Source organism: Equus quagga, chromosome 18, assembly GCF_021613505.1.
Source record: "Equus quagga isolate Etosha38 chromosome 18, UCLA_HA_Equagga_1.0, whole genome shotgun sequence".
In the NCBI taxonomy this organism is placed as follows: domain Eukaryota; kingdom Metazoa; phylum Chordata; class Mammalia; order Perissodactyla; family Equidae; genus Equus; species Equus quagga.
The window spans coordinates 34,276,195-34,303,859 of NC_060284.1; the positions used below are offsets into that span (position 1 = coordinate 34,276,195).

The 27,665-nt window shown below is 35.0% G+C and overlaps 1 protein-coding gene across 1 annotated transcript in view; it reads left to right on the forward strand.

Annotated features, from left to right (window-relative positions):
* The window catches only part of SLC30A7 (solute carrier family 30 member 7), a 76,764-nt gene that overhangs the window by 19,784 nt on the left and 29,315 nt on the right, over nucleotides 1–27,665 (forward strand). Inside the window, exons 6-8 of the mRNA XM_046645247.1 lie at nucleotides 8,192–8,335; nucleotides 12,154–12,204; nucleotides 15,932–16,067. Coding sequence (XP_046501203.1) covers nucleotides 8,192–8,335; nucleotides 12,154–12,204; nucleotides 15,932–16,067 — 331 coding nt within the window. The remainder of the gene's footprint in view (nucleotides 1–8,191; nucleotides 8,336–12,153; nucleotides 12,205–15,931; nucleotides 16,068–27,665) is intronic.

Below are 27,665 nucleotides of genomic sequence, written 5' to 3' on the forward strand. Positions count from 1 at the left end.
GAACATTTCCATCATCACACAAAGTTCTTTGAATTGCCCTGTGCTGGAATATAATTAGAATTGCTGAAACACAGGATATCTAGTTTTTAGTTTCAAAAGGCATTAGCAAATTGCCCTCCAAAATAACTGTCATCCACATTTACCCTAGCAATAAATGCAAGTACTGATTTCCTCTCACCAGTATCAAAACTTAATATTATGGGTTTAAAACCACTTTGCTAATATTTTGATAAAAAATGATGTTTTATTTGATACTACTCTGACTAGTAGTGGAGTTGAGAATTTTTCTGTATGTTTTTAGGCCATTCAAGTTTTTCCTCTTTTGGAATTGTCTGTTCTTTTTTTTTACCTGTTTTTCTATTGTCTTATTGTTAATCTGTTTAGAAACATTTTTTATATATTTTGTATACTAATCCTTTGTTTTATGTTTGGCAAATCTCTTTTCCCAGTCTATGGTTTGTTTTTAACCTTTTAGATAGGGGTTTTTAATTTCATCTTGCTTTTCTGCCTTAACGTTATTTCTGGTGTGTTTTCTGCTTTGTTTAAGGAGTTTCCTATCCCTGGGTCATAAAGGTATTCTCTTATAATTTATTACTGTGAAAATTTTGGTTTGATGGTTTTTTTCTCATCCATTTTGATTCTTCATCCATCTGAAATTTATTTTTGTGATGGGGAGAGTTAGGACTTTTTTTTTCTTAGTTTGAATAAGCAGTTCTCCAAGCACCATTTATTTATTTGTATTTTTTTGGTCAGGAAGGTTGGCCCTGAGCTAACATTGTTGCCAATCTTCCTCTTTTGCTTGAGGAAGATTGCCACTGAGCCAACATCTGTGCCAGTTCTCCTCCACTTTGTATGTGGGACACTGCCACAGCATGGCTGCATGAGCAGTGTGTAGGTCACACCTGGGATCTGAACCCGCAAACCCTGGGCCACTGAAGCAGAGCACGTGAACTTAACCACTACGCCACCGGGCTGGCCCCAAGCAGCATTTCTTAATTTGTCCTTTACCCCACTGATGTAAAAAGGACACTTGTACCCTATATCAAATTGCCTTATAAATCAGATCTGTTCTGTTTGTCTTTGGCTGTCCCACTATCAAATTCGAATAATTTTAGTAAACTTTATGTTTTAATGTCTGGTAAGGTAAGTCCCATCTCTGGTTTGTTTTTCAAAGTTGTTTGGGCCTTTCTTGCTTATTTGTTTTTTTTCATGAGCTTATCAAGTTTTATGAAAAATCTTTTTGGGATTTTGATTGGGGATACATTGTCTTTATGTTTAATTGCAGAGAATTGACATCTTATTCATATTAAATTTTATGTCCTTTATTAAATTGTCTTAGGTATTTTAATAAAGATCTTTATATTTTTCATTTGGTTCGTTTTTAAGTAGTTGAAAGTTTTTATTACTGTATAAAGCGAAAACTGTTATTCCTGCTTGTCTCATTGCGTACCAGGACCTCTAGCACGGTGTTAATTAGAAATACTACGGCTTCTATCCTTGTGTCAACCCAACCATCTGGGTAACTTTTTTTTTTTAGATTTTTTTTTCCTTTTTTCTTCCCAAAGCCCCCCGGTACATTTCGTTGTGTGTCCATCTAGTTGTGGCATGTGGGACGCTGCCTCAGCATGGCTTGATGAGCAGTGTCATGTCCGCGCCCAGGATTCGAACCAACGAAACACTGGGCCGCCTGCAGCGGAGCGCGCGAACTTAACCGCTCGGCCACGGGGCCAGCCCCGTCTGGGTAACTTTTAAGAAAACACTGATGCCCAGGTTTAATCCTAGAACATTTACATTAAAATCTCTGGAGGAAGAGACCCAAATATTAGCATTTTTTAAAGTTCTGCAGTCAACTTTAATGTGCAGTAAAAGTTGAGAACCATTGCTTTAGTGAAGAATGCTACTGAAGTTTCACCACTGGGTTAGATGTTTATGGTCTCTTTCTGGTAAAACTGCTTTATCAAGTTGAGGATATTCCTTTCTATTCCTTCATCTATTGAAGTAATCATGTTTTTTCCTCGTTTAGTTAATGTAAAATTAGTTATTACATAGATAGATTTTCTCATGAGGAACCATCCTTAAATTTGGGGGCTAAGGTGTATTCATTTAGGTCTATAGTTAGGTCTGTGAGCCATTTTGAGTTAATTTTTTATGTATGGTGTGACTTATCGTTCTAATGTTTTCTGGTAAATAGATATCCAGTGGTTTCAGCACTATTTGTTAAAAAGATTATTTTTCCCCATTGACTTGTCTTGGCACCCTTGTCAAGAATCAGTTGACTGTGGGGCCGGCCCTGTGGTGTAGTGGTTAAGTTCAGCACACTCTGCTTCAGCAGCCTGGGTTCACAGGTTTGGATCCCAGATGGGGACATATAGCACTCGCCAGTTGCTGTGGCGGCAACCCACATACAAAATAGAGGAAGACTGGCACAGATGGTAGCTCAGGGCTAATCTTCCTTAGCAAAAAAAAAAAAAAAAGAGAAAAGAATAAGTTGAACATAAATGTGAGTTTATTTCTGGACTCTGAATTCTATTTCATTGATCTGTATGTCTGTTCTTAGGCCAGCACCATGCTGTCTTGATTAATGTAGCTTTGAGGTTGGTTTTGAAATCAGAATGTGTAGATTTCCAATTTAACATGTGACTTCTTTTTTAAGGTTGTTTTGGCCATTCTGGGTCCCTTGTTGCATTTACATATAAATTTTATGATTAGCTTATCACTTTCTGCGAAAAAAAGGCAGCTGGGATTTTGATAGGAATTGCATTGAATCTGTGGATCAATTTAGGAAGTACTGTCATCTCAACAACATTAAGTCCTCTGATCTGTGAACATGACTGCCTTTACATTTATTTATAGCTTCCTTAATTTCTGTCAGTAATGTTTTGTGGTAGTTAGCTTACATTTCTCACATTTCCTTTGTTAACTTTACTCGTAGTATGTGGAGATTTTTTTTGCTGCCATTATAAGTGGTATTGTTTACTTAATTTCATTTTTGGATTGCTCATTGCTGGTGTATAGGGATACATTTCATTTTTTCTATATTGACTTGATGTCTTGCCACATTGCTGAAATTGTTCATTATTCTAATAGGTTTTTAGTAGATTCTTTAGAATATTCTCTATACAGTATCATGTCATCTGCAAATGAAGACAGTGTTACTTCTTCTTTCTAATCTGAGTGCCTTGTTTTTCCTTGCTTAATAGCCCAGGTCAGATCCTCCAGAACAATGTTAAGTAGAAGTAGTGAGAGTGGATAGTCTTGTCTTTTTCCTGATTTTAGGATGAAAGCATTCAGTTTTTCTTCATTAAATATGATGTTAACTATGTTAGCTGTGGGTTTTTCAGAAACACCCTTTATTAGATTAAGGAAATTCCTTTCTATTTCTAGTTTACTGGGTGTTTTTATCATGAAAGACTATTGGATTTTAATCAACCTCTTTTTTATTCATTTTTTGAGATGATCAGTTGGTTTTTATCCTTTATTGTATTAATATGGTGTATTACACTGCTTGATTTTTCAGATATTAAATGACTTTTGCATTTTTAGGATAAATCCTATTTGGCTGTGGTTTATACTCCTTTTTACATATTGCTGGATTTGGTTTGCTAGTATTTTGTTGAAGATTTTTATATTCTTAAGGGCTATTGGTCTAGATTTCTTTTGATGGTACTGGTATTAGGGTTATACTGTCCTTATATAATGAGTTGGGACATATTTCCCTCTCTTCTTTTTTTAGTAAGGGGAGAGTCTGTGAAGTAGTGGTACTCTTTGAATGTTTGGCAGAATTCACTAGTAAAGCCATCTGGACCTAGACTTTTCTTTGTTGGAAGTTGTTTAATTACTCAGTTTTTTTGCTTATAGTTCTATTCAGATTTCTGTTTCCTCTTGAGTCAGTTTCAGCAGTGTGTGTGCTTCTAGGAATTTGTCTGTTTCATCTAAATTTTTTAATTTGTTGACTTATTGTTATGTTTATTTGTAGAAAAGTATGCCTTTTTTTCTTTCTTTTGTTTTATTTCCATAAAGTCAGCAGTGATGTCATCTCTCCCAATTTTAGTAATTTGTACCTTCTGTCATTTTTTTCTTGGTCAATCTAGTTAAAGGTTTATTAATTTTGTTGACTTTTTTCAAAGAACACCCTTTTGGTTTTATTGATTTTTTTCTATTCTTTTTCTTCTTCTCTATTTTGGTTTATTTCTGCTCTAATATATATTATATCCTTTCTTCTCCTTGCTTTGGGTTTAGTTTGTTCTTTTTCTCATTTCTTGAGGTGGAAGATTAGATTATTGATTTTAGATCTTCTTTTTTAGCATAGGCATATGGAGCTGTACATTTTTTTTCTAAGCATTGCTATAATGCAGCCTGTAAGTTTTGGTATGCCATGTTTTCATTTTGGTTCATCTCAAAGTGGTTATTTAGGAGTGTGTTTTTTAATTTTCTCATATTTGTGAATTTTCCTAATTTTCTTCTGTTGTTGATTTCTAATTTAATTCCGTTGTGATCAGATGACATACTTTTTTTTTTTGGAGGAAGATTAGCCCTGAGCTAACTACTGCCAATCCTCCTCTTTTTGCTGAGGAAGACTGGCCCTGAGCTAACATCCATGCCCATCTTCCTCTACGTTAGACGTGGGTCGCCTGCCACAGCATGGCTTTTGCCAAGCGGTGCCATGTCCGCACCCGGGATCCAAACTGGCAAACCCTAGGCCACCGAGAAGCAGAATGTGCAAACTTAACTGCTGTGCCACCAGGCCAGCCCCAGACATACTTTTTTTATGATTTCAATTTTTTTTTCAATTTATTGAGTCTTGTTTTATGACCTAACATTTGGGCTATCCTGGAGAATGTTCATGTGTACTTGAGAAGAATATATATTCTGCTGTTGTTGGATGGAGTGTTCTGTACATGTCTGTTAGGTCTAATTTGTTCATAGTTGTTCAATCTTCTGTTTCCTTGTTGGTCTTCTGCCTAGTAGGTTATTGAAGTCTCCAACTAGTATTGTTGAACTGTTTATTTTTCCAGTCAATTTTTTTAGTTTTTGGTTCATGTATTTTGTAGCTGTGTTGTTTAGTGCACATATTTTTATTATCATTATATCTTTCTGACAGATTGAGTCTGCTATTATAAGATGTTTTTCTTTTTCTCTCACAATAGTTTTTGGTTTATAGTCTGTTTTGTCTGATACTATGATAGCTGTTCTTTTTTTTCTTTTTTTACAACTCGCATGGTATATATACTTTTTTCTGTTTTGTGACTTTCAACTTGTTTGTATCTTCGAATCTAAAGTATATCTCATGTAGACAGAATATAGCTGGGTCATAATTTGTTTTATCAGTTTCGACAATCTCTGCCTTTTGATTGGAGTGTTTAAGCAATTTACATTTCATGTAATTACCACTAAGGTAGGTAATTACATCTGCCATTTTAATATTTTTTTCTACGTATTTTGTCTTTTTTTTTTTTTAAGATTTTATTTTTTCCTTTTTCTCTCCCAAACCCCCCAGTACATAGTTGTATATTCTTCGTTGTGGGTCCTTCTAGTTGTGGCATGTGGGACGCTGCCTCAGCGTGGTTTGATGAGCAGTGCCGTGTCCGTGCCCAGGATTCAAACCAACGAAACACTGGGCTGCCTGCAGCAGAGCGTGGGAACTTAACCACTCGGCCATGGGGCCAGCCCCTATATTTTTTGTCTTTTTGTTACTCTATTCCTTGATTCCTGTCTTTTAAATGAAATATTTTTAGTGTACCTTTTTAATTCTTTTGTTGTTTCTTTTATATATTTTTGAATTATTTTCTTAATTATTGCCCTGAGGATTACAAGTAACATCTTAATTTAAAACAATCTAGTTCAGATTAATAGTAATTTAATAATACAGAAAAACTTTGCTTCATTATACCCCCATTCCCACCTTCCTTCTTTGTACTGTTATTGTCAAATTATTACATGTTTTTACATTACAAACCCATCAGTACAGTTTTATAATTTTAGCTTTATGCAATGATCTTTTAAAACACATAGGAGAAGAAATGAGTTACAAATGAAAATATATGTTTATCCTCTCTTTCATAATTACCTTTCCTGGAGCTCTTTATTTCTTTGTGTGGATGTGGATTGGATTTTAGTTGAATTTAAAATTTTGGTTGAATCTTTTTCTAACGTTTGGTTTTGTCATCTCACTGTCTTTTGGCCTCCAAGGTTTTTGTGGAGAAGTTAGTAGTTCATCTTACTCAAGTTCCCCTGTACATAAGAAGTCATTTTTATTTTGCTGTTCAACTTTCAAGATTTCTCTTTGCCATTCATCAGTTTGATTATGAAGTCTCTAGTTTTGGCTATGTTTGAGTTTGTTCTACTTGGAGTTTCCTGAGATTCTTGAATGTGTAGGTTAATATTTTTAATCAAATTTGGGGAGTTTCCAGCCATTATTTTTTCAAGTATTTTTTCTGTCTTTTTTTTTCTCTTTTCTTTTTGAGATTCCTATTATGCCTAATTTGGTACACTTGGTGTTTCTGTAGCTCTCTAAGGCTCTGTTCACTTTTCTTAATTTTCTTTTTTACCCACTCCTCAGAGTGGATAATCTCTGTTGGTCCATCATCAAGTTTGCTGTTATTGCAGCTCAGATCTGTTGTTGAGCCCTTCTAAAGTGGATATTTTATATCAGTCATTAGATTTTTTTTTTAACTTCAGAATTTCTGTTTGGTTCTTTTTTTGTAATTTCTAGCTCTTTATTGATATTCTTTATTGGTAAGTCATCATTGTTATACTGTCAGTCTTTAGACATGATTTCCTTTAGTTCTTTGAACATATATGTGATAGCTAATTTAAAGTCCATGTCTGTTAAGTCCAAAATCTGGTTTCCTTTCAGGAACATTTTCTGTTGGCTGGTTTTTTTTCCCTGTGTATGTGGCATACTTTCCTCTTTTCTTTGCATGTCTTACAATTTTTTTGTTGAAAATTGGATATTTTATACTAAAACAACTCTGGTATCACATTACCTCATCCTCTCCTCTCAAAGTTGATTGTTGTTGTTATTTTTCTTAAGTGACTTACTTGGACTAATTCATTTCCTGTGATGTGTGGCCATTAAATTCTCAGAGCTTAGCTCTGAGTCCATTGAAAATAGAGGTTTTTTCAGGAAACTGCAAATTTGAACAAAATATTGACTGTGTTCTGGAGGTGGTGCTTTTAACAGAGCTTTGAAAGAAATCAGATCTCTCCATTGTATGCGGTGCTGCTGGCTTTTGGCAACTTTCAGCTGAGCTAGGGCAGGAGATGGAATGGGAATAAGCCCAAGTGAAAACATCAAAGACCCTGCTGCCTTACTGAGGTTTGGTGGTTTCTCTTGGATAGTTGCTTTTCAGTTCATTTTATGGTTTTGGTTAATTTCCAGAGTTCTGAAATGGTTGATTTTTAGTTGTGTTCCTCATATTTTCATTGTTTGAGAGGGAGAACTAGTTTGCCAACATCTCCTCTTCACCATTCTGGAAGTTGATCTCCCCATTTTCATTTACTGCAATGCTAGATTTGATTTACTGGTATTTAAGATTTTTGTGAATATAAGTGATATTTTTGAATTAGGTAACATCCAGTCTTTTTCTATGCTTTGGAATAGCTGCTATAAGATGTTTCTTTGATGGTTTAGTAGTTTTTAGGTCTGCTACGGAGAGAGGTTTTTGCATTGTTTTTTCCTAAGGATTCTGCCTCCTTTAATGTAATTTTACTCATCCTTTTACCAAATGCAGCAGCTTCCTTGACTCTTCCTCAGTGTGACCATATGCATACATCTTGTTTTATCTATGTTAGTGTGTGTAATGGTACTTTGCAAAGTTTTGGCCAAGATTTTTGTCTGTATCATTCACTGCATTATCCCCAGTGCCTAAAATGGTGTCTGTAACATAATGTATTCCAAATAGATATTTCTTGAATGAATAAATCACATCTAATCTCTTAAATGTTTCTCACTTCTCACTTATTTTCATCTCCAGTAATGTCTGCCACTTCCCTCCATGCTTTCATTTCCTTTCTGTACTCCATAGTAGGAACTCAGTATTGTTTTAATGAATCGATGACACTTTTCACAAGTAAACGTTTATTGAATTAATCTGGTTTTAAAGCTAATTCTTTTCACTAATATCAGTATTATTGTAACCATTAAATAATGTATTTTACATACCTTTTGTTGTAACACTCTGTTTTTTAGGCCATGGACACAGTCATTCCCTCTTCAACGGTGCTCTGGATCAGGTGCATGGCCATGGAGATCATTGCCATAGTCATGAATTGAAACATGGTGCTGCACATAGCCATGATCATGGTCATGGCCATGGACACTTTCATTCTCATGGTGAGTACAGCCTAAAGACTTTCAAATGGACAACCTTCCAAAGAAACAGAATGGTGTAGATTACTTTTCCTAGTTGATACAGTCTGTTAAAAAGATACTACAATCAACTTACTTTCTAATGAATCAGACTAAATCGTTCCCAGGGCTAGTTCATTTTTAGTATATAATGAAATTAACTTGGTATAAGGCAGTCGATATAGCTTTTTTTCAGGGAATGTATCATAATAAAATGCCACTATTTTAAGTGAGTGTGAGTGAATGAGGAACAATTGCATTTTAGCACATGAAAGTCATGATTTTTTTAAAGCATGATGAGGCCTTTTGTGCTATATATATAGAGAGAGAGAGACTTATAAAAACACAACAGAGGTTTTCAATTTTTCACGTTTTCATTGTAATTTTGATATCATCTGATTTATGTCTACGTTCCCTTAGCTATCTTTATGTTCTAACTTACATAACATTGGACACTAAATTATAAGACATTTTTCGACTTAATATTTTATTTTAAAATTATATTTTAAACAGTTTATTCATGAAATTTTAGAGTATAGATTAATAGAAGCTGCTTAGGTGATACAATTTGATTAATCTTTAAATAAATTATATGCTTAAATATTGTCTGTACTTGCCACATAGAATCTTAAAGCTTTAGATGTGAAGATATGAAAGGGCGCTTGGAGATTGAGTACTAACTCCTTAATTTTTAAGTCTCTAAAATTTGCTACATTTTTGTAACTATTACATCGATCTGCTTTAAAACCTTGCTTTTCTTAAGTTTTGCTCACATGCATCTCAAAACAATTTTTGAAAATTGTGTATCCCTCATACATTTTTAAGATGATTTCTAAAAAAAATTTGTTTAAATAATTGCAAAGAATATAACTTCTGACACATTGTAGATAATATTTTAGAATGAAATTTCTGTATTACTCTATTGAATATATTCAGTAGTATCTAAAATACCTTAGTGATTGAGGCCCACTGTTACTCATTCAAAAACGTGTAAACAGTTATAAATTTTACAGTATCCTTTTTCTCCTTGAATTCTTATTTCCATTCCATTTCCTTTCCAGAATGTTATAATAATGGGTTATATTTGTGTTAAATCTTTAATTGATCATCTGTTATACTTCCTGGCAATAAAATACGTATACATATGTAAATTTTTTATTTCCTAGGGACAGAAGACTTAGCAGTAAACCTTTCTTTTGGATGGAGTTATTGTAATTTTTACTAGTACAAAGTCAATAAAAATAATTCTATTTTCAAATTTTGATACATATATAACCTTAAAAAAGCAACATTTTATTTGAAATATGTATCCTAATGATTGGAGCTCCTTTTTTTTTTTTTTTTTTTCCAGTTAGTTTTGGATAAATAACAATTGTTAGTGTAAAACAGGTTTTGGCATCAATTGTGTTCCTATTTCTCATCTTTACAATGTAAGTACTAAGAAACCTTAATTAGAAGTAATTCTGTTAGAGCACTTTCACTCAGTTCTTTGAACACTTTCAGAATTACATTCCAAAAATTACATAATGAGGTATTATTAAAAATTATTTACAGTGCTTTCTATTCTTAAAAATTATTTTTGTGATCTATTAATTAACAGTTTCATTAGCAAATTACTACATTTTATTAAAAGCAGAGAATTGGAAACCGTGTTGCTTACAAAAGGATTTGCTAGCCGTAAAGTCATTACTTTTCTAACGTTACAAGCAACATTTGCAGTTGAGCCCTGTTTGTTGCCCAAGATTTCTTCTAATACCCTGGGCAATCCGCTGCAGTAAGATTCTAGATAGGTGAAAGGTAGCCCTTTTTTGGTCAAGAGGGAGAAGGGTAAGTGGGAAAGAAGAATTGGCATGACATCAGGGCACAAAGAGATCATAGAAACTACTAAATGGAAATGCTAGAGATCATAGAAACTACTAAATGGAAATGCTAGGCTTCAAACACAGGGAACCTGACTCTAAAATCTGCTCTTAACTGTTATTCTGCCGTCAGTATTATATAAGACAATCGGAGAATACAAAACCAACAGGGCCGTGATTCCATTTTGCCCGTGAGACATTATAGTCTCATTGGGAAATACTGTGAGCTTCATATTTATTTGAATGTTGCACTTTGAGTAAAGCTGGCTGTTTTTGTTTGTTTTAGCTGCTCATATCAGAGTGACTTAGCAGTAAAGATTTATATCTTGCTGTTGGGTTGATAGTGTAGAGGGCTGGGGGGATCTGTTCCTCACGGCAATTCAGGGATCCAGGTTCTTTCCATCAGTGGGATTCTTCACCCTTGGAATTCACCCCTGGATTCTCTGCGTCTAGCTAGAGATAGAGTACATAAAAGATAATGTGGGGTACTCTTACAAGCCTGGAAGTGGTTTACATATCATATTTCTTTTTCTTTTTCTTTTTTTTTTTTGAGGAAGATCAGCCCTGACCTAATATCTCCTGCCAATCCTCCTCTTTTTGCTGAGGCAGACTGGCCCTGAGCTAATATCCATGCCCATCTTCCTCCACTTTATATGGGACGCCCACCACAGCATGGCTTGCCAAGTGGTGCCATGTCCGCACCCGGCATCCAAACCAGCGAACCCTGGGCCGCTGAAGCAGAACTTGTGAACTTAACTGCTGCACCACTGGGCTGGCCCCTATCATATTTCTTTGTTTACAACTCAGTCACATATACCACCTAACTCAGGGGAGCCTGGTAAATGTAGTTTAGTTGTTTATCAAAGAGGAAGAAGAAATGGGTCTGTAAGCAACTAGCCAGTCTCTGCTACAGATAAATTTTATATCTAGAAAGACTTTCAGATTTTATGTAGATGAGAGTTACATTGTCTTATATAGCTGTTATATTAGTATGACAGAATATACCTTTTAAAATAATTATGTCAAAAATGACTATCTGGACCTGCTACCTATAGATTGAAATCTGGTGCCTTGATTAGGAGCTGGATTTTTAGAATAGTTACACTTTTGACCATCAGCAGGATTTTCAAGGTAGCTACATCTTACTCCCCACACAGCAGTGCCATATCCAGACAGAAATCATTGTGCAGCCTTATGCTTTTATACCTCTTGACGTTGTTACAATGTTCTAACAAAGCTGTAGTTATAAGGGTATGTCAGCTCTTTGGTGCTGTGGGCCAAGAACTACGACCCCAGGCAGGCAGGCTTCCTGTTAGTCATGATAAGAAATCTTTCAGTCCTCTTGATGATCCCTTTTAACGAATTTTGCTAATCTTTTACATTCTTTACCCATATTTTCTACTTCGATGTTAAAGCTGATTAGCAATCTTCAAATTCAAAAATTGCAGTATTTTTCTCATCATAAAGGCAAAATGAAAACGTATTTTTATCTCTTCTGTGTGAAAAGCTTGCCACGCCCATCTAGAAGCTGTTGCCATAGTCCAGTTTTCCTGGATGCTGTCCTGGCTTCATTTCTTGGACTTCTTAATAACTTCAAGCAGTGGTTTTGTTTTTATTCAATTTTCCACTTGTAAAATTAGCATAACAAGCTATAGAAGGTATGTTATGAATGTTAGAAGACTTTCACACTGTTTTTAATTTACTGTATTTTTATCTTACCAGATTGCTTAATATAATAATTTCCTAAATACTCTGTACTCTGATGCATTTTGAAATTGCCCATGTCTATCTCCATTAAATTAAAAAAATAATTTTGTAGGTCTGATATGGCTATATAGTCATGCAGCCTTCGTGATACATTTGAATGAAAAGTACTCTGAATTGTAAAAATTGAATCAGGAATTGAAGACATGTTTTAAAATAATTTAACTTAACTCTCTGCAGATGGTCCCTCCTTAAAAGAAACAACAGGACCCAGCCGACAGATTTTACAAGGTATGACAAGGAATTTGTATAATTCTCAGTTTTATGAAACTGGTTTCATAGTTTTGATTTGTCTGAAGTTTTCCTTTAAGAAAAATAGATAGCATACCATTTATGTTTAAAATTTTAGCCTTCCTACTGATTTTTTTATATATACAGTTAAAATATTCAGAAACTATACTGCTTAAATATAAATAATACTCATGCCAGTGACTATAGTAATACCATAGTAGTATGTTTGCCTTTGTAGGATTATTAAATAATTTTTCCAAGAATAATATTCAATATGTATTTATGTTGTGGAAAAATTTAGTGCTAAAAATGTAATAACATCCAAACCCAAAGAATGTACACAATACCAGGAGTGAACCCCAATGTAAACTATGGACTTTGGGTGATGATGATGTGTCAATGTAGTTTCATCAGTTGTAACGAAAACTATTCTGGTGAGGGATGTGGACAATGGGAGAGGCTATGCGTAAGTTTGGATGGGGGTATTTTGGAAATCTCTGTATCTTCACCTCAGTTTTACTATGAACCTAAAACTGCTCTCAAAAATAAAATTTATTATATATTTTTTTAATGTAGGCAAAGTGAGACCTCGGTCATATCCATAGACATCAAATGATGGTACCTAAAGAGGAGCTTACCTATCATGTACAATGATACGTTACAAAATTTTACAAGCCAGAAAAAACCCAGTCTTGTCTCTGAACTATCGTAGTTTCTTTTTTGAGATGTGAACCAGTCTTTGGCTCTGAATTAGCATGTAAACTTTGTTGGCAAGGTTTCCTAATTCCCAGCTCCACTTCTTCCTGCCTTTATTAACTTTTGACTTCAGTTTGACTTTCTCAGTAGCTTGTGATCCAATCTCTACAGCGCTTCTTTTTCTCTCTGTTTCTTGATATAGCTCTTGCTTTTTATTATTTCAATATGAATATGTTCCTCCATTCTGAGGAATTTATTTCAAGAGGCTTAAATGTGTCTTCCAGTCACTAGTTTTTCATTTGCAAAATATATTGAATTGTTTTAGAATGGCATTTGCTGAAATGGCGTGTAATCATGCGTATGTAATGCATCTATATTCAATGCTATAAATTAGTCTTGATAATGAGTTTATTTTTAGTTTTGGAAATCATCACAAGCTGAGGGAAGGGAGGTTAGATTTGCCTTCCTAATTATCTTTTAACAGTCTGTTGCGAAAATCAGTTTATGTTTTCTGAGTATCCATCAATTTATGGTGGCTGAAACAGCCCAGTAGGAGATAGCTGAAGGATAGGGTTAACTGCCTGGCATTAAAATTTTGTCACATAGATACTCATGCATGGAAACTGAGTTAGCTGAATTTTTCAGTTATTTGCTGCATCTTCAATGTGACCCCTGGCTTTCTAGGTTCTTGGGCAGTTAGATTATGAGTATCCTATCAGGTCTTGTAAGGCTTTCAACTTTTATATAAATTAAACATGTCTGTTTAGATTTCTTTCTTTAGTGATTTTTCTTAAGAGTTCTCGAAAGTAAGAAGGGCTTAGATAATTAATGACATTTCCTAATAAAACCAGTTTTCAGGTCAGCAAATAAGATGCAGCCAGGGACTTTTCAATCAAAGAAAAGTGAAGAGCAAATGATTCTTTTCTTTTTCCTTTCAGTGTTTAGAGCTATTTTCATTTCTGATTCTATCAAAATACTGATTAAAGAATATAAAGGTTTGAAATCATGTCACTTAAGACTTTTGAATCTTAAGGACCCTCAATCTACTTCAATGTGCATTTTCCTCCAGTCTTATTTTTAAAACTTAATGTGATCCCAATACTTATAAATCTATTTATTTCTTTGCTACTTGTGATACCCTAGAGAAAAAAAATTTTTTTCTATGAGGAAGTTTCTGGCATAATATTATTTTTGTTATAGAAAAGAGACCCATTAGCGTTTTGAAGAATTGTTATAAAGGTCAATACTCTATACAAATGAAAAGTATATCAGTTACTGAGGAGTGAGTTGTATTTGCTATAATAATTGATGTAATACTCCACAGTACCACGTGAATTGAAGCATATTTTCCTAGAGCACATTAAGGTTCCATGGGACTCATTAATAGTCTGTTTTTAAATTATTAAAAGTCTTTTCAAGTTTCAGTAAATCTATGTTTGACACTTGAGAAATAAATGCTTTGCCTTTAATTTGTCCAGTGAATAATAAAAAAGGAAAATAAGTATTTCTAAAGTAGACACATGCTTTTTACACATTAGGTATTTCTTTTCAGATAGAATAATTGGTGCTATTGAAGAATGTTCTGTTTTTAGCAACATATGGTTGAAGTTTGTTCAGGAGACAGTTTTCTTGTACGTTAAATTTTACCTAGTAAGGATCTAAATGTTAAATGATTTATTGTCTTAGCTAAGTCTTTTTAGAAATAATGTATTTTCAATCTCCTTCTTGACATTTTTTGATGGTTTTCCAGTCAACTATCAATTATTAGATGTTAATATTTAATGAGTTCTGTCTCTGATCCCACTTGTGATCACTAACTAATATTCTGCACTCAATTCTGATGGAAGGGGTTTCCCCACATACCAGCAAACAATTCTCCGACACCAAGAGGTCAGAAGTCAGGAGGGTGGGACTGAAATTTCCAACCCTCTAATATCACGTGGTTGCTTCTCCTTAGGTGTGGTCCAGAGTCACCTCATTAACATTGACTAGAGATGCCTGTGTCATTCTCATCACTTAGGAAATTCCAAGTGTTTTAGGAACTCTGTGCCAGAAACAGGGACAAAGACCAAATATATATTTCTAATTATAAATCACAGTATCATGTTATATCTAGGTTGTTGGGTAGTAGAATATCAGTATCCTACCAGTTTGATATTTAATTATTAAAAGTCAAAAATATATTTTATAGGGGCCGGCTCCGTGGCCAAGTGGTTGAGTTTGCATGCTCTGCTTCGGCAGCCTGGGGTTTTGCTGGTTTGGATCCTGGGCGCGGACATGGCACTGCTTGTCGGGCCAGGTTGAGGTGGCGTCCCACATCCCACAACTGGAAAGACCCACAACTAAAATATACAAATATGTGCTGGGGGTATCTGGGGAGAAAAAGCAAAAAAATGTATATATATCTCTATATGTCTGTATATATATATTATATCCACTTTAAAATATTCAAATCCCTACTTTCTTTCATATCAAGTTTGAGCTTACTATGTAATTTTAGTTAGCAAAATCTTCAGGATAATTGATAAATATATCAGAATTAGTAGAGTTATGGTCCATAGGAAATTCTAGTCTCAGGTAGTAATAATTTTAATTCCCAGCAGAGGGCTCTGTGTGTACATATATTTGTAGTTATAAACAAAGTTTTCTCGAACAATTCTTTCAGTCTGCCGTTTTCTTCTAACAGATTATTAATTAACATCTGGACTCTTTTAACCAGAGATGAATGTGTTCAAACACTTTTTAAAATCAGCTTATTTCTCTACTTCTTCATTTATATTATACCAAAATAGTAAGGATCGTTAGAGCAAGTATAATTTAGGACAGGTATTTTAACCCTGCCAATTTGAAAAGAGAAAGATTATTTCAATTCCCAAAGGTACTATTATTTTGTTACTAAGAATCTGCATGCCTTGTGATTTTCAAATTGGTAGTTTTTAATATATAAAATCAAGAATATAGTTTAAAAAATATTTCTATTTTCAGTTGATCAGAAGATATTATTTTGATTCTGATTATGCTTTATTTCTAGGTGTATTTTTACATATTCTCGCAGATACACTTGGGAGTATCGGTGTAATTGCCTCTGCCATCATGATGCAAAATTTTGGTCTAATGATAGCAGATCCAATTTGTTCAATTCTCATATCCATGCTTATAGTTATAAGGTAAGTGTTAGTATGTTACTTCCATGTATTAAAATGGGGCGTGATAAATGTGCTACTTAAATTACAGATCTAAAATACAACTTATTATTGTGTTGGTTTCCTTTTTCATCTTCCTATTTTTCCCTATTGCCATTTATTTCTTGTCTTGGTTTTGATACTTCTTTTTGGTCTGTAATTCAAATTACTAGTAATTTTCTTGAATCCATACTCTATTTGTGGAGTAGAACATTGGCAATGTAAAATGTATTAACTATAGTTAGAATCTTATTCCTTTGATGTCTACATCTTGCACTGTCACATGCAAAACAATATTAAAGTCTCTTCTTCTAGAACTATTTAATTTATAAAGTCATTGCAGAAGTCTTTTAAAAACGCTTACTAAAGTCTGCCTATGTCTGTCTCCCTGGCTAGATTTTAAAATTCTTGAGGAAAAATCTATCTCCTATCTCTTTCTGCCTCTATTGCCTACCATAGTGTCAATGTGTATACAAAAGTGTGTGTGTCTAAGTTCTCAATAAATACCTGCTGAATTAGATTGTATAGTTATTATCTCTTAAATTTATCTCATGCTGAGATACATTTTTATTATTGGTTTAATTTTTATCAGAATAATGGAATAATATGTGCCTTTATTTCACAGTCTCACATTATTTAACTTAAAAATTAATTATACATATACATGTCTTGATTGGACTGTTTTTGTTTGATTTATCTGTATGATTTTACTGTCAGTAAAACTTTCTAATGATAATGAAGACCTCCTATAGGGCAGGCCATGATGAATTTTATAGCTTGTAGTTGAATAGAATAGACTTAATAAATTACGATGAAATTATAATCATATAAATTAGTCATAAATACAGATTTTTAAGTTTTTACCTAAAAAACAGGATATACATTTTAAACATGTAGATAATTTTTTAAATTTCTGTAAATTATTTGCACTAGGAAGCAACTCTGCTTTCTAAAAGTCTTTTATAAAGCTTGGAATACCTTTACTTCATCTTTGGATATCTTATAACACTTCCTTGAAAGTTTAGCGTACACATCACACATATTCTATGAAACATCTCCTGATAGATTTGGTGACTTCCACCTGTACCTCTTTATGTTAGTGTTCAGTGTTCATTTTATTTTGTTTTGTAATATAATTTTAGCTGCTTCTAATACTTCTTAGAGTAGGATCTTAATATTCACTAGTTTTTTTTAATCTCCACTGATGGTATCCTAATTCTGCTATAATTTATCACTTGGAAGAGGTTGGCCTCTCTTTCTCCCTCTAAACTCTTCTCCACACTGTGGTCAAAGTGATCTTTCTTTAATGGAGATTATGGTGCATGGAAACATTCTCTTGCCTTAAATTCTACAGTGGCTCTTTCTAACCTTCAGGATAAAGTCCGAACTTGTTAATTGGGCTTCATGATGGTACCCATATTTCTCTTCAGTCTTTCTCTCACCCCCTCTCAATTTCTGTTCTGCTCTCCACCCGCAATAAACTACTTTTAGTTTCCTGAAAATGTGTTATGAGCTCTCTGGATTCTGGGCTTTGATCATATTTCCTCTCTCCAAAATACTCTTAATTTAATGTTTTCTCCCTTCCCCCTGCCCCCGACAAATAGATACATCACAGCTACTCATCCTTCAGATCATATTTCAGTTTAAATGGCACTTCATTCAGGAAGCATGTCCTGATTCTCCCCTTCTCAGACTGGGTTATACCTATAGCATCTTTTACTATTCCTCTCATGGCATTTACTTACTACAGTCAGGGATATGTTCTGAGAGATACATCATTAGGTGATTTTGTTATTGTGCGAACATCATAGAGTGTACTTACACAAACCTTGATCGTATAACCTACTGTACACCTAGACTATAAGGTACTAATCTTATGGGACCGTTGTTGTATATGTTGTCTGTTGTTGACTGAAATGGCTTTATGTGGTGCATGACCGTATATTGAAATAGCCTATTTTCTCTCTTAAGCTCCATGAGGGCAAACTATATTTTTATTATTGTAAAGTCAGCACCAGACCCCTCCAGGCAAAAAGTTGCTATATTTTGGGTTTTAATCAAAATAAATTTGTGTTTTTTCAGCCTCAGAGTTACTTTCTCTAATCGCAAATAGGGAATTATTAAAGCTGGAGACACAGGCCTGGGCTAAGAGTTTGGGTTTTATTTCAGGTGCAGTGGGGAGCCAGAGAGGAGTGGAATTATTTGATTTGTATTTTTAAAAATCATTTTGGCTGCTGTGTAGGTAATGGATTATAAGGGCACAAGAATGCAAAAATACAGACCAGCTAGAAAACTATTGCAGAGAGGCCATGGCGGCTTGATCTAAGGTACTCATCCAAGAGGTGGAGAGACAGATAGAATGAGAAAATGCTTTGGGTGTAGAGCTAATAAGATTTGCTTGTGGATGTGAATGTTTTGGTCAGGCTAGAGTGAAAGAAGGGAATCAAGGATAATTCCTAGAGCTTTTACATGAGAAACTGAGTGGATGAAGGTGTCATTACTGAAAGAACACTAGGGGAAGAGTAATGTTTGTTTGTTTTTGAAGAGCATTGCAGATCGAAACTTCTGTTTTAGTTGTTACTGAATTTGAGATCTCTTATTAGACATTTATATGGAGATCTCAAGTAGGTGGTAGACGTGTTGATATGGAGTGGGAGCACTCAGCTGAATATAAGGGGTTGGTAATAGTACACACATAGATTTAAAGTCATGGAGCAGCGTTTATCTGGCATAAATGCCACAATTCCCACCCCTTCCATTTTCCTGGAAAACATCCTTCTTTTCTGCTGAGCCCAATTCATCTTCAGGGTCCCTTTCAATATAGGGCTTCAAGTAGCCATAACTAATCACCTGCAGTTGGCTTTCAAGATGAAAACTACGTGTCATCCTTGTCTAAGTCCTATGGATTTATTTTAAAAATTTTTTCTTAGTAGTCTACGTAAATATAGTCTGAAATTTATATAATTTGATTCTTTTTCATTATTGTTAAGCTTTAACATTTTAATTATTTATTCTTTTCCTCTGTTCTGATAACAAAAGTAATACCTGTTGACTGTAAAAAACTCAAACATTCCTGAAATGTACAACTTATCTGTTAAAATGTTCTCATAATCCAACCTCTTGGAGATAAAGCAGAAAACTTTAACATAGCTTAAAATCATTTAATAAATGTTTTAGGGGGCTGGCCCCATGGCCGAGTAGTTAAATTGGTGTGCTCTCTGCTTTGGTGGCTCGAGGTTCGCTGGTTTGGATCCTGGGTGTGGACCTACACACTGCTTGTCAAACCACGCTGTGGTGGCATCCCACATAGAACTAGAATGATTTACAACTAGGATATGCAACTATGTACTGGGGCTTTGGGAAGAAAAAAAAAGAGGAAGATTGGCAACAGATGTTAGCTCAGGGCCAATCTTCCTCACCAAAAAAACCCAAAAGCATGAAAAAAAATGTTTTAGTGCTCACTCTGTGCTAGGCAGTAAACAACATGGGCAAATACCCTACCCTCATGTAGCTTACTTTCTAATCTACTATCTAATCTACTAATAGGAGATAGGGTCAATAAAGCAGATGAACATGCAAATAGATAACGGTGATAAATGCTATGAAGGGTAAGGGGATGTTATTTTAGGAAGGCTTGGAAAGTCCTCTGCATAAGGTGACATTTGAACAGAGACCTTAATGATGAAGGAGAGGGGCATGGGACTATTTAGAGGAAGAGCATTCCTGGTACAGGGAAGTTCAAGTAAACTCGCTGAGACAGGAGCATGCCTGGCATGTGTAAGGAACAGCAAGAAGGGCAATGTAGCTGGAGTGCAGTGTACAGGACAGAGAGTGGTAAATATATGTATCTAAGAGTTCAGGGGAGCGTAGGGTGGAAGATATAAATTTGGGTGTCATTAGCTTATGTGTGGTATTTAAAGCCATGAGAAGATTGGGTGAGTTTACCCAGAGAATGAGTATTGATAGAGAGGGGAAGAGGTCTGAAGACTCAGCCCTGGGGAGGTGGGGCAGAGGAGGCAATTCCAGCAAAGGAGAGTAAAGTGGAGGGGCCAGTGAGATGGAAGGAAAGCTGCAAGCATGCGTTGTTTTAGGAGCCATGTAAAGAAAGTGGTTCAAAGAGGAAAGAGTAATCATAAATGCTGCTGGGACTGATAAGTGGTAACCTAGGCAAGATACGCAGAAGAGTGATGAGAATGAAAGCTTGATCAGAGTAGCTTTAAGAAAGAATGGGAGGGGAAGAAATGCAGATAGCAACTATAGTCAACTCCTTTTTAAGGCCTTTTGCGGTAAAGGGGAGCAGTGTGTTTGCCTGGCAGCAGTGAGGGCCCACTTTGAGGTTTGTGGTCATGAATTTAAAGTGAAAACGAGCAGCACAGTTGTATTTTTTTTTGCTAGTCTTGTTCAGCTACTTGATAAAAAGTATGGAATAGACAGAGAATTGGATTTAACAGGTTTGGGGTTTTGTCAGGTGAATACTGACAGAATGAGAAAGGAGCAAGGCAGGGATTATAGGAGTGAGAAATTAAAATTTAGAGGTAATAATAGATGCTAAAAAAGAAAAAAAAAGTGATAGGGTCAGTGGATTGGAGTTTTGGAGAAGTGTTAGAGTGGTGAGATTAGGGAAAGAGATCCAGAAGTAGGAAGCATTGTTCAGATTGTGAGATGCTTGAAATTGAGATCTTCAGGTCTAAGGTATGATCGTAGGGGTGCATCTAGGATAAGATCATCATATAGAGGCTAAGTGTTGGATGGATTGTCCACATGGATATTTAAATTAAGAGTAATGAAAAAAGGGGTCAGCCCAGTGGTGTAGTGGTTAAGTTTGCTCACTCCACTTCAGCAGTTCAGTGGCCCAGGGTTTGTGGGTTCAGATCCAGGGTGTGGACCTGTGTACCACTCATCAAGCCATGCTGTGGTGGCATCTCACATACAAAATAGAGGAAGATTGGTGCAGATGTTAGCTCAGCGACAATCTTCCTCAAGTAAAAAGCGGAATATTGGCAATAGATGTTAGCTCAGGGACAATCTTCCTCTCCAAAGGAAAAAAAAAAAAAGTAATGAAAAGAGTAGAGATAGAACGATAATAAGCCCTGTTGTTGAGCTCTTCAGTGACTGAAGGGGAGCTATCAAGAATTGTAACACTACGGGCTGGCCCGGTGGCGCAGCAGTTAAGTGTGCACGTTCTGCTTCAGCGGCCTGGGGTTCCCTGGTTCAGATACTGGGTGTGGACATGGCACTGCTTGGCATGCCATGCTGTGGTAGGCATCCCACATATAAAGGAGGGGAAGATGGGCATGGATGTTAGCTCAGGGCCAGTCTTCCTCAGCGAAAAGAGGAGGATTGGCAGCAGTTAGCTCAGGGCTAATCTTCCTCAAAGAAAAAGAAAAAGAATTGTAACACTGGTAATCAAGATCCTTAAATGTTCATACAATAATGAATTGTTTACAAGGAGATTACTCTGAGACATTTTTCAAAATGCTTGATTAGCCAAAGCTGATTTGAAGAAATAGATGAAAACTCTTACAGACGCAACAAAGTATAGTATAAAGAAATAATTTTTCTCACCCTCAATTTTTATATATATTTGCAATTCACCAAGAGCAGGAAAAATAATAGGAATCTTTATATAGTCTTTGGATCTAAATGTTCCTCAATTGGAAACATGCCATGGAAATAGACATCTCTCCCTTCTAGGCTGCCCAGTATTACATTTTCAGTTTCATGGTGAAAGTAATTTCTTAGAAAAAGACAGTTTTTCTCTCAACATTTTCTAAGACAACTAAAGGGTGATACAAATTTCTGGCAAAATTGGGTTGTATGAATTTTGTTTCCCAATGAAAAGCAGGAAATTGAGTATAACAGAGTGTTATTTTTTATCTTTTGAAAATATTCTTCTTATAAAAGGTTTCAGAATGATTTTGCTCCTTTTTTTCCCATTAGTGGTTGAATTAGAACGGAAAGTGGGTTTATAAGTTAGAGTGCAGAAATCCAAACAATTAGTTGTAGCTTTGAATCACATTGTGATTTAAAAGTAATGCTCTTTACGTAGATCTGTAGCTTGATTTTTGATTCACTTAAACAAAAGGAGTACCTATGCATGATGGGAAAAAATACATAAACAGGATGCAGAAATAAGCTTTGTTACTGGTGTGGTACTTCTGAAGCCTTGCTGGATTTTTTTTTTTTAATCAGTTTTCTGCAACTCACCAGTTACTGTCTTGTGGTGCTTTGTATCTTCTTACCATAATCATCTGTAAATACAAATAAAAGCTTTTTAAACAAAAGAAATTGTCTTTTTTTTTAGGTCCAAAAGTTTTTCAAGTATTGTATTTTTTCTTGTCATTTTGAAGAAAAAAATAGCCCAACTTTTAGAGGCAAACTGAGGTATAGGCTTTAAAAATGACAAGTAGTGGGCCTAAATAGAGGATGAAATGGAAAGAATATGCACTAATGAAAACAAAATTATAAACTTGAAATTCCAAATCATAGATGATCATTGTTGTTCATGAATACAGGATTTAGACCAGATACTGATTTTGATGAATCTTATTGATTCCATGGTTAGATAGATAATTATTTGTGGCCTGTATTAATAAAAAGTAAGCTTATTTTTAAACATGTAAGAAGCTACCATGTCTTCACATAGTCATATAAGAAAGTATGGAGATTTCTTTTTTCAAAAATGGTTTTGGGTGTTGCCTGACAATTTCCTTTGTGGTTTGTCTTTCAAGTGGTTATAATTTATGAACTAAACTTCTGGGGACTGCCTAAGATTTTAACTTGTGTTTGTATATGTACCTGTATTGTAAAATTGAACATATAGGAACGTTATTACATAATAATTATATTTTTTAATCATATATAAAACCATCATAGAGCATTTATAAATATTGATTAGTCTAACAGCCTTTTTCAACCAGCATTCTAGGAGAGAATGCCCTAAGGGATCCATTTGTATGTAATTATTAACTTCTCACCTGTGCATCTAGAAAAGTACTGCTTATGTTACTATCCTTGGGGGAATTGAGAAATAGTCACTCAAATCATTTTGTATGTTCAGGGGTTCAGATGACGAACCCTAGTTAAGAAAGTCTGGCAGACAAGCTTAGAAATATTAGAAGGCAGAGAGCAAGTGTGGTAATGTATTAGTGATCTTTGGCCAATAACTTGAGACCAGAGAAAGTATTTGTGGCTTAAAAATTGGAAAGAAGAGATTATTCTTTTATGTAAAATATATGATTGTATTTCTGTCCAACCCATGAGAATCAATGGAAAAACTATGCCAAATAGATAGTGTATTAAAGTTACAAATATAAAATTGATATACAAAATTAATACCCTTTATATATAAGCAAAATCCATTTGAGTGGTATAATTAAAGAGAAGACACCTTTTCATTAGCAACAACAAAGACAATGTAGAGATAAAACGTGTGAGGAAAAATGTGGACACTTCTAAAAAACACAAAAGTAGACTTGAACAGAACCTTTTTTGTCAACTATGATGTTTTTGAAGAATCAACATGATAAACATGTTAGCTCTTGTGTTTATTTATAAATTTAAAGCCATTCTAATAAAAATACAAACAGCTTTTTTTCCAGAGGGGGCAGATAAAGTTGATTTTAAAGTTTATAAGGAAAAATAAACAAGCAGGAGGAATAGCCAATAAAACCCTGGAAAAGAAGATAAAAAATGCAAAGCCTTTTAAATTAAAATAGTGAGGTACCTGAAAAAGCAAACAGACTAATGCAGCAGATGAGAGAGTCTGGAAATAGATTTACGTGCAAATAGAAATTTAGTAAAGATAAAGGCAGCATTTCAAATTAGTGGGGAGGAAAAGATGGACTTTCTAATAGCTGGATAACCATTTGGAGAAAGATAAATTTGGAATTGTAGCTCATTCTGTATACCCTGATAAATTCCAAATGGATTAGAGCTCCAAAAGTAAAACATGAAACCATGCTAGTACTAGGAGAAAGCATGTCTGAATTATTTTACATGAGAATATTAGAATAATATGGCTCAAAACCTAGAATCAGTAAGAGGAAAGATTGGTTAATTAAGTTACATAAAAAAGAACTTTGGTATAGAAAAAATAAAAGCACCATAAGGGAAGTGAAAGGCATAATAAACTGGGATAAATATTTGCCACTTAGATCATGAAGGGCTAATCTCCCTAGTATAGAGAGAAGTCCTAAAAATAAAAACTAAATTAAAAGGCCAGCAGCCTAATAGAAAAAAGGGGCAAAAGTTCCTTTGGTTCACAGGAAAATAAATACAAATGACTTTTAAACATATAAAAGTAGTTCAGTCTCACTCATCAGAAAGAATTGCAAACTAAAACTATATTGAGACACCACTTCTCACCTACCAGGCTGATAAATATCCAAAAGTTTGCATAATCTTTTGGCAAGTCTTTAGGTAAAATAGGCACTCTTCATACACTGCTGATAGAAATGAAAATGGTACTATCTCAATAGAGAGAGCTTTGATAATACATAGCCTAATTAAATGTGCATTTACCTTTGCTTAAATAATCCCACTTCTGGGAAAGTATCCTAAGGAAAAAGTGGCAAAAATATCAAAGAATATACTCATGAAGTCGTTCTTTGTGACTTTATTTGTTACAGCTAAAGATTAGAAAGAACACAGATGTTCATCAATAAGGGAGTTCTGTGCAGCCCCCCCAAAAGGGAATAAAGGAGGGGTGACAGCAGCAAGACGGCAGAATAGGAAGCCCTAGACTCTCTTTCCTCCATGCAGACAGAGGTTTAACACAACAAACTGACAAAATACTTCTCTCAGAAATCCAGAAACTAGTTAAAAGGTTCCTGTTCCCCAGTCTGGTGGGAAGCCAATCGCATGGAGGCTTGGTAGAAAACTTGTGACACTCTCCACTTTTTCTCCTTAGAGCCACTCCTACCCTGACCCCCATACAGGGTGGAGTGTTTGTGAGGAACCCCCTACTCACATCTTCTCCCTGGAGAGGGAAGGGAATTGAGCATAGCTCCAACTGACTTTTAGGGGGGCTGCTTGAGAGACTGATGTCTTTCTTGCTTGTATCCAAGTGCTGTCAGAAAGGGGTGCTAGGTTGGGCATCCCTGAGAACAACATTGACTGTGCATTAGAGTCTACAGTACCACAAACAGACGCTAGGTGGAACCATAGGACCGTGATTTAACAGCTTCTGCAGTATCGCAGACAGACACCAGGAGGAGCTCATGAGTGGAAGCCAGCAAACCTTTTCAAATAGGAGGTTGCATGCACAAGCCCAGAGAGGACACGTACCCAGAAAAGACTTGAGAGGTTTTTAGGATCTCTAGCTAGGTTACGTAGAGAAAGCCTTCCTTGTATGAAACCAAACCACAAAGTCTCAAGAGTTGGCTGATTCCCTAGATGCAAAAAATCCCAACAACAAAAAATAAGACATACAAAGAAACTAGCCAACCGTGCACATACAAAGGACCAATTTAGACCTCCAGAAACCAAATGTAAAAAAAGGAGACATATGAGTTTCTAGATAAAAATTCAAAATTACTGTCATAAAGATGTGCAGTTGATTGAAAGAAAGCACAGATAGACAACTAAATGAAATCGGGAAAATGATGCATGAACAAAATGAGAATACGAGAAAAGAGATAGAAACTATGAAGAAGAGCTAGAAATCCTGGAACTGAAGAATAACAGTAACTGAGTTGAAAAATTTCCTTGAGAGACTCAATAACAGATTTGTCTAGGCAGAAGGAAGAATCAGTGAACTTGAATACAGGACTTTCAAAATTACTGAAGCAGAGGAGCCCCCGCCCCCAAAAAGAATGAAGAAAAATTGAAAGAATCTGAGGTGTTTATAGACAAGCAGACATGTGCATTATGGGAGTCCCAGAAAGAGAGAAAGGGGCAGAGAACCTGTTTGAAGAAACAATGGCCAAAACTTTTCCAAATCTGAGAAAAGAAATAAATATACAAATTCCAGAAACTTAACTCCAATTAGTATAAATCTAAAGATTACTACACTGAGACGCATCATAAACTGTAAAGTCACATGTAAAGTGAGAGTCTTGAAAGCAGCAAGAGAAAAGCAACTCGTTATATGCAATGAAAACCACAAAGAAAATATCTACAGAATATACATAAAGGGAAATAAATGAGAAGAGAATCAAAACATTTCACTGCAAAAGAATCAATGACACAGAAAGGAAGACAGTAAGAGAGGAAAAGAGGGAAAAGGGACAGAAACCACAAGACAGACAGAAAACAATGAACAAAATGGCAATAGTAAGTCCTTCCATACCAGTAATTACTTTAAATGTAAATGGATTAAGCACACCAATTAAAAGACATAGACTGGCTGAATGGATTTAAAAAACCGAAGATCTACCTTTATTCTGCCTACAGGAGATTCAATTTAGTTCTAAGGACTCACATAGACTAAAAATGAAAGGGTGAGCAAAAGGTATTCCATGCAAACAGGAACCTAAAGAGATCAGGGGAGGCCATACTTATATCAGAAAAACAGACTTCAGCCAAAAACTATCACCACAACAAAGATGGACATTATATAAGGATAAAAGGGTCAGTTCACTAGGAAGATAGAACAATTATAAATACATATGTTCTTAACATTAGAACACCCAAATAGATGAAGTAAACATTGACAAAAAGGAGGGGAGAAATAGCAACAAGGTAATGTTAGGAGACTTCAATTTCACAGTTTTAGTTATGGATAGAGCAACCAGTTAGAAGATCAATAAGGAAAGGGAAGACTTGAACAACACGATAGACCAATATGGCCTAACAGACATATACAGACCAGTCTACCAACAACAGTAGAATACACATTCTTCTCAAGTGCGCATGGAACATTCTCCCAGATAGACTATGTGTTAGGTCACAAAAGAAGTCCTAACAAATTGTAGAAAATTGAAACTATACAGAATTTCTTCTCTGACCACAATGGAATGAAACTAGAAATCAATGGCAGAAGGAAAATATGAAAATCCAAAAGTGTGTGAAAAATAAATAACACACTCTTTAACAACCAGTAGGTCAAAGAAGAAATCACAAGTGAATTTAGAAAACACCTGAAGATACATGAAAACAAAAACACAACATACCAAAACTTATGGAATGCAGCAAAAGCAGTACTAAGAGGGAAGTTGATAGTCATAAAAGCCTATATTTAAAAAAAAAAATCTCAAATTAACAACCTAATCCACACATCCCAAGGAACTGAAAAAAGAAGAGGAAACAACTGAAACTTAGCAAAAGGAAAGATATAATAAAGATTGGAGCAGAGGTAAATGGAATAGAGAACAGAAAAACAGTAGAAAAAAATCAACAAAACCCAGAGTTGGTTTTGTGAAAAGATCAACAGAATTGTCAAACCTTTAACTAGACTAACAAAGATAAAAGAGAGAAAACTCAAATATTTAAAATTAGAAATGAAAGAGGAGACATTACAACTGATATCACAGAAATCAAAAGAATTATAAGGGACTACTATGAACAATTATATGCCAGCAAATTGGATAACATAGAAGAAATGGATATATTTCTAGAAACATCCAACCTGCCAAGGCTGAA